The following is an 8,172-nucleotide window of genomic DNA, read 5'->3' on the forward strand; positions in this document are numbered from 1 at the left end:
GGTAAACTTTAAAGATTACATAAAGTTCACAAATCTTAGGTGTACAGCTCAGTGAATTTGTACAAGTGTTCGCACCTGTATAATCATTACCCAGATCAAGATATAGTAAGTCAGTCCCTCCAAAATCCTCCTCATGCCCTTTTCCCAGTCACTACCTCCCAGATTAGCTTTGCCTGTTTTGAACTTTATACAACATATGTTCTTTTTTATCTGGCTTCTTTAACTCTTGAGATACAGCCATGTTGTTACTTGTAACAATAGTTGTTTTTGAAATGCTGCATAGTATTTCATTGTATAAGTATACCACAAGTTACATAACCCTTTTAGTATTAATAGGCATTTGGATTATATCCAGTTTTAGAAACCAGCTCTGAACATTCTTGCACTGTCTTCTGGTGTACATGCGTTTGCATTTTTGTTGGATCTATACCAATTGTGGAATTGTTTAGTGATAGAGTTAAGAGTAGACAACTACGGACAGTCTTCCACAGTGGTTGTACCCAGTTTATGCTCTAGTAGCATTGTGCGTGAGAATTTAAAAACCCATACATTTTAATTAACAACTTTCTATAAAACTTAAGTCCAACTCTGAGGGTGTTATCATATTTAGATTACTCTGTATTAGAGGAAATAAATCACACTAATGCCTTAATTTCTGTTTTTAGATATGGCTCGTGGACAGCAGAAGATTCAGTCTCAGCAGAAAAATGCCAAAAAGCAAGCTGGACAAAAGAAGAAACAAGGACATGACCAAAAGGCTGCTGCCAAAGCTGCCTTAATATATACCTGCACTGTTTGTAGGGTAAGGGAAACTGAAGGATGTGGGTTTCCCATGAACAATTCTTGCATTAGAGATCGGTTTGTATAGATTAAATTTTTGCAGTCGTGGCAAAATAAATGTTTTACTTGAAATAGGAGAATTGAGATCTGGTTATTTTAGAAGTACATATGTATATTTAGAAATCTTTATTTATGATCTCCTCGAATCATCTTTATTCATCCATTCAACAAATGTTTTATTGAATAACTCCTGTGGCCAGGCACGATTTTCTGGATGTTGGAGAAAAGTGAACAAAGCAAAATTCCTTTCCTCGTGGAGAATAGAATAAAGATGTCTTCTTAAGGGAAAACAGTACACTTTGAACTTTGTAAAGAAGTCAGATCTACATTCTTAGTTTAGAGCTATGTAAGATACTAGTGAATAAGCCTCTGGTTATATAATTGGTGCTTTTTTTTTTTTTTCTTTCACTAAATCCGTAGTTAGGATGCATGCACAGAATTTATTCACATTGCGGAGTTTTACTAGAGTCAATATGTTTTATTAGATTTGAAGACTTGTCATAACAGCTGCTGTTGAGTGCTTACAATGTGCCAGGCACTGCTCCAGGTGTTTTACATGTAGGAGCCCATTAATCTGCACAATAACCCAATGACATAAAGTACTTTTATGTTCATTTTACAGAAGAATAAATTGAGTCGTGGGGATTAAATAACTTGTTTAGGGTCACCCGACGAGTGCCTAAAAGGGCTGGGGTCTGAACCCAGGAAGTCCAACTCCAGAGCCCACCCTCTGGCTCACTCTGCCACAGAAAAGTTTCCTTGAGTTCCAGAGTCTCTTTCTTGCCTGTTTAAGCTTACCACCCTTGAAGTTAGTGCGTAGATATACCAAAGGAAACATACACATAGGTTGGTCCAGTTCATTTTTTTTTTTCTGAAGCCCTGTACCTGAGTGGGATTGCTGTGGATAGGAAGGGATCTTGATAAGACATAATTCCTGGATTAATTATCCATTGAAGTCATTAGTAATAGAATAGAAGTTCCTAACTATGTAAAAGTTCTCATTAAGAGAGAGGGAATCTATTACTCATATTGTGCTTTGATGCATGCAAAAGAATAAAATGGAGCAGCTTCAGATTCTGTTTGGAGAGAAGCAGGGTAAAGTAAAATTCACTAAATTTAGCTATGAAGAAGTGCTTTGACCTAAAAGTACTAGAGTAGTTTACATATTTAAAAACTCAAACCGACAAAATACTTTTATGTTTTGTCTAATCATGCTAGAGAATAAATGAAAATCCTTTCCTAGGGAAGTCAGCGTAGTGTATTTGAGAGCTGCAATACCTAGTACTAGGTTAAAGCATATATCTTGGGCAAATTAAGCTCTAGGGTTTAGTTTCCTTACGTAATTTGAAGATAGGAACTCATTTAGATTACTATGAAGGTTCTGTAAGAATTCAGGTAACATGTTTAACATACATAATAAGAGTTCAGTTCATGCTACCTATTTGCTGTAATCAAGTAATCAGAATACTTCATCCCCTGTGATCCACCCCTTCATATGTGAAAAGTGGGAATCTTAGGAATATCTTAATTATCCTTTTTCATATGCCAACCCTAGTTGTAGGAATTTAAAAGTGTTTTGTAATTGTCTATCATAAGCAGGCTCAGGATTTGAAAAGTTTACACATTTTTATTTCATGAATAAGGTTTAACTTTTCATACAATTTTTTAAATTAGACACAAATGCCAGACCCTAAGACCTTCAAGCAGCACTTTGAGAGCAAGCATCCTAAGACTCCGCTTCCTCCAGAATTGGCTGATGTTCAGGCATAAAGTTGTTTACAGGTAATTGACCGTTTTTCTCTTTGTTAATGTTAGAGTTGTATACAAAAGCAAAATTGTCTTCTGTAATTGTGAAATTGATTTCTACCTTTTAGCTGAGACTATTGCTTCACCTTTTTAAGTTGTTTACCTTTGCAATGGTTTGAAGTCCATTTTCCCAGACTGTATCCTTCCAAAGCCTTTAAAACACCCAAGTTCTTACGACTATAGCCAAAAATGTTGGGATGGGGCAGGGAGATGCTAGCTAACTCGTCCAAAAATGGAAGAGACTTAGCTACCTAAAGAAAATAACTATTACAAAGGAGTCGAGGATCTTGCTCCCAGAAATGATGCTTCTAACTGGATTAAAATATAGGGCAAAACGTAGGTATACTGTATAAACCTGCAGTTGCTTGAAAATCAGTTTACATTTTCTGTGTGGTTGGGTCCCCCCCCCACACACAACCAAATGGTTTTGATGATGCTGGTGGTGTGTGTATGTGTGAGAATTATTTCTTGTTAAAGTAAATTACTTAAAGTTCTTTTGTTTATAAAACTCTGTTTGCAAATTGATCAGATTAACTTGATAGCTTAGGTATATTGTGCTTTCTTTTTTAGACATTTAAAATGTACATAAGTTACATTTGTGCAATGTTTACATTCACTGAAAATTTTTCTTATGTTTTGTAGGTGAATTCATGACACCTTTGACTCTTCTACTGTCTCAGACCTTAGGTAACAAACCTGCAGCTGCTTTTCTAACAAACTGTTGATCAGCAAAAATAAAGGGGCTACAGAAACACTCATTTTTATGCTGTTCCCTTTTGGGCTTCATGCAAAGACAATTCTGTGTAAATGTACAGTTGACTCTGATTTGGAAATCTGAAAACCAGTCCATCCTTGTTATAAAAAATTTTTTTACAATTGTAATTATATTGATGTTCATATTGTGTAAAAAAAAAACTCATTTAATAAAGTAGTACTTTGATTTTACAACATCACAGGATAAATGGTTCTAGAAATTCTGTTCTCATTTTCCACATCATTTGCCTTATAAAAATCTAATGAATTCATCAGTTAGAATTGCAAGTGCAATTTTTATCTCCCTTTCTCAACTCAGTAGCAGGTTAGTTAGTTAAACCAGAGCAGTCTCATTCATTAAATTTGTGTACACAATTTAATAGGCAGCTGCTGATCTAGGTGAAGAATGACTTACCTGCTGCCTTAGTATATTGCGATCATGTGTCTTTCCCCCTCCCTGATTGTTTCCTGTGTTTGAGATTGGAATATTTCAACTTGCCATATGACCTGGCTATGGCTGCCAGCCAAATATACCCTGTAGATAAGTGATAAATTCCTAAAGCAGTTGGATTGTTAGCCCTTCTGAAAAATTAGGTTCTGAAATGTATGCCATAATGAAATAATTAGTAAGCCTATCATTTATTACAAAATACAATAGAATGTATGTGAACTGGTAAAGATCTATCTTTTATAAATTATGCTGGAGTCTTTGAAAATTCTTCAAATTCTTTAATTTGAAATTGAAACTCATAATTTTGAAGGCATTTTGGAAGTTATTAACAATTTGACGAATTCTAGAATGGATTTTGCATTAACAAGAAGATTGGAATTATTTGTGGCTGGGTCATTTCCCAGAACCTTCTCTCTGCTTTCCTTTTTGAATAGTTGATTTTAGGAGTTTGCTTTTTGCTGGTTCCTAAAATCAAAGACTTTGTACAGTATGACTTCACCTGAACTAGAAAAGTATTAAAATAGGCCAATATTCACATTCACTTGGCTCTGAGGATGGGGAAGTGGGTTGATTCAGATGGATGCGGTAAATTCTACCCAGTTAAAGGAGACTAATTTTAGGGTTCTTCTAATTTGCTTTTGTCAACTATTAACTTTACAAGTGAAACTGCTATTAACTCAATTTAAATTTTAAAGTTAATAGGAAGAACACTGAAATATTTACTGGTAATTGCTTAGAGCCACAAATCCGATCTTGTGGATTACAAAATGCATTTCCTCTTTCTGCTATAACTCATCACTGCATATGCTTTGTAGCTGTGCATATTCTGCCCACTTTGTCTTCACTGTAAGTTTAAAATACAATGTTTCCAAGGAAAAGCTTCAGTGGTGATAGTTTCTTAGCAACTCCTATTCTTACTCTTACTTTAAAATAGTCATTTTTTTTTCATGTATTTAATTTCCTACATTTCAGATTTAACATGTTATTTCCTTGTATGTTGATTACCAGATCATTAGAAGTTGCCTAATTGCTTGTGGGTATTACAGAAGTTCTGGCTAAATTACATTTAAAGGTTTTTTAAAGTGCTTTGAGCATATATATATATTTATGTTCAGTAACAAATCATTTAAAAACCATTCACAAGTTTTGGTTTAATTTTTTCATTTGTTTTACCCTCATAATAAAAGCTTCTTTGTTCTTGTATTTAACCCTTATTTATAAGCAGCTGAACATCATATTTAACTCTATATCTCAATGATGGGGAAATAGCTGCATTGATCTTGCATAAAACATTAATTCTCATACTCCAGGTGAGGATTATTAGTACAATCCCCTTCTTATTGTGTTTCAGTTGAATCTGCTATAAGGGGAAAGTTAAAATTCTTAAACATCCTTGTTATTTGGAGATTCTTTAACAGATCACAGCAGAGTTTGTTATGGTGTCTGCAAAGACTTGATAAAAGACGCTGAGAAAAGACGCTGAGAGAATTGGTCCATTTGTATTCTGTATTTCTATTAGTTGCCAAAAAAAATGGGGTTAAGATTAAATTGTTTCCATTCTCTTTCATATGGATCTATATCCCCATGTTTAACTGACACACTGGAGGCTCAGGTGTGTGCTGTAATGTATTATTAAAGAAGATATTAAAACGAAACTAGTCTAATTTCTTCTACATTTTAGTTTTATATTGCCTCTTCACATTTTTTTTTTCGTTTCTCAACTTAGAATTGTCTCTTGAGTGTAGAGCTCAGTACTTCTAAGGATAGCAGGAGACATCTTTGATTTCTCATTGTTTTTCCTGTATGTAGTTTTTCTATTTTGGATCTATAGAATATTACTGAAAATGAAAGGAAGAAGGTTGTTCAGAAACCTCGCTCTATTGAATAAGTATACTAAGTTGTTGAAAGAGGGAAGTAATTGGCTATTAATATAAAAATACTAAAAAATACTTAGGTCAGTTAATTGGATGGATGTCTTTTATGACACTCAAATTTGAGATAACACTTTTGCTTTTATATTAAAAATACTGTATAGCTAATTAGTCTCATCATAATTTAAACCCGAGATGCATGTTGCATGAATAAGGTAGAATTTACCAACATTATTGACACTACTGAATCTGAATTAATTTGTGCTAGATTTTCACTTTTGTAGGGGTTGTGGATTTGGTTTGGTTTTGGTCAGAGATACCTACTTTTTAGAGTGTATAGCAATGAAGATCAACACTAGGGGGTTGTGTTTACTGTGACTTTACGTTCTGAAATCTTTCAGGCTAGCCTAATTTTATCTGTTGTAAAAGTTTCAGGAAAATCTTAGGCACTTCCAATGTGTATATTTAATAAAACATCTATCTACTTGACCAAGAAAATAGATGTTTTATTAACAAAAGTTTTTCTTGTCATTATTAATTGTAGATTACCATATTAAACTAAAAATGAAATGGCTTCTATTTGAAGTATTCTTTAGATAAGCTATTTACTGAGTTAACATCTTTTGGGGGAGGGGTTTGTTTTTGAACAGCCATTCATTAGCTCCAATTTTGCACATAGTATGGCTCCAGATTTAAAATCTGCACATATATAGAGACAGACTTAAATCTGTCATTTATTTATATCCATATGGGCATATCTACAGTATGAAGTAATTATGTTAAAATCATTTTTTATGTATACAGCATCTTTTTCTGTATACGATAATAATAATGGCTTAGGTTTTTATGGACCAAATAGGTTCCTCATTTTATCACTATCACTATCTTGTAAAATTCAGAATGAGACTTCTGTTTTGAATTCTTATTAAAATTACTAGGAAGTAAGCCATTACAATATTTTCTCTATAACAGTGTAACAGTTGTTTTTCAAAATGAGGTCTATAGCCGGGGTGACCATACATCCTTGTTTACCAAAGACAGTCTTGGTTTAAATATTTAATGTTAAATATCAAATTAATAAGGTGTCTCATTATAAATCTTAATAGTATCTCCTGTTACTTGCACATGTCAGTTTATCAAACAGCTGAAGTGCTTTTTTAAAATGCAGATTTAAAAAAAAAAACCCCAGCTCTTCTTACTCATTAAGTGGAACATGTGATATTGGCAGAGGTTTGTCTTCTAAAAGCCTTGGATCTATTTTTATTTAAGTTTTTTTTTTTTTTTAAACTCCTATAGAGAGTTAAATATGATAAAATGAACTAGGTTCTGAAACTTTGAAATGCCTTCATTCACATTCATATAAACTTATATTGTTTGTACCGAGTCGTTCAGACTTTTGTCTTCTAATGATCTTTTCACCCAAAGGACTTAGGGAAGATGGCCAGTTGCGATTAGAGGTACTGCCTGCTAGTATAGAATACTTTTACTGAAGAAGGAAAGGAAATCGACATTGGCTGCAAGTTAGATGTACTCTGTGCTAATAGTATTGAAAACTTATGGCAAATCTTTCAATTTCAATACAGGATGCTTCTATATATTTGATCTGGATTTCTAAAATTTTCTTTTATAAACTCTTAATTTTGGAATACTTTTAGAGCTACCGAGAAATTGTAAAGGTAGTCCAAGAGAGTTCTCATGTCCCCTCATCCAATTTCCATTTACCCCTAATTTTCTAATCCTACATTACTGTGGCCATGCTTGTCAAATCTAAGAAACCAGCATTGGTATGTTACCATTAACTCATTTGTCTATTAATGTCCTTTTTCTGTTCCAAGATCCAATCTCTTTGGTGTCTTGTGGTCCATGATGGTTTCCCAATCTTCCCCTTGTTTTTCATGACCTTGACAGTTTTGAAGTATACGGAGGTATGTTGTAGAACGTCCCTTAGTTTGGATTCGTCTCATGTTTTCTCATGATTAAAGTAATAGGTTCTTGGAAAAAAAGACCACAGAGGCGAAGTGCCCTTCTCATCTCAAAGTATGTCCAGCCCTTACTCAAGGGAGGTGGGGTTCAGCTCTACCTCCTAGAAGGGAGAATATATATATATATTATTTGGAATTCTTCTACAAGGAAGATGTGTTTCTTCTCCCCATTTATTTATTCAATCGTTTATATCCATATGGGCTCATAATCTAATACTATGTCATTTATTTTGTTATTCACATTATTCCGGCTTTGGCGCTCTTTCAGATTGGCTCCTACATGCCTTTACCATGCCCCATCCTTTTTTGAGCATCTCCTTACTTTTTGTACCACAGGAAGCTTCAAGCTCATCTTGTATTTTCCCTGCCCTAGCCCTAGATTGAGCCATTTCTCCAAAGAGCCCTGATTCCTTTTATTGAATAATGGTATTTAGAAACCAAAATCTGGGCACTGAGTATGAGGTGGTTT

The 8,172-nt window shown here is 34.0% G+C and overlaps 1 protein-coding gene across 6 annotated transcripts in view; it reads left to right on the forward strand.

The window, feature by feature from the left end:
* ZNF706 (zinc finger protein 706) overlaps window positions 1-5,505 on the forward strand; it is an 8,952-nt gene extending 3,447 nt beyond the window's left edge. For all 6 annotated transcript variants that reach the window (XM_025050153.1, XM_015593068.2, XM_015593065.2 and 3 more), the window contains exons 2-4: window positions 666-802; window positions 2,515-2,622; window positions 3,289-5,505. In XM_025050153.1, the coding sequence (XP_024905921.1) occupies window positions 668-802; window positions 2,515-2,610 (231 nt within the window). In that variant the 5' untranslated portion in view covers window positions 666-667 and the 3' untranslated portion in view covers window positions 2,611-2,622; window positions 3,289-5,505. The remainder of the gene's footprint in view (window positions 1-665; window positions 803-2,514; window positions 2,623-3,288) is intronic.
* The last annotated feature ends 2,667 nt before the right edge of the window (window positions 5,506-8,172 follow it).

This window comes from Pteropus alecto, unplaced genomic scaffold (assembly GCF_000325575.1).
Source record: "Pteropus alecto unplaced genomic scaffold, ASM32557v1 scaffold164, whole genome shotgun sequence".
Taxonomy (NCBI): domain Eukaryota; kingdom Metazoa; phylum Chordata; class Mammalia; order Chiroptera; family Pteropodidae; genus Pteropus; species Pteropus alecto.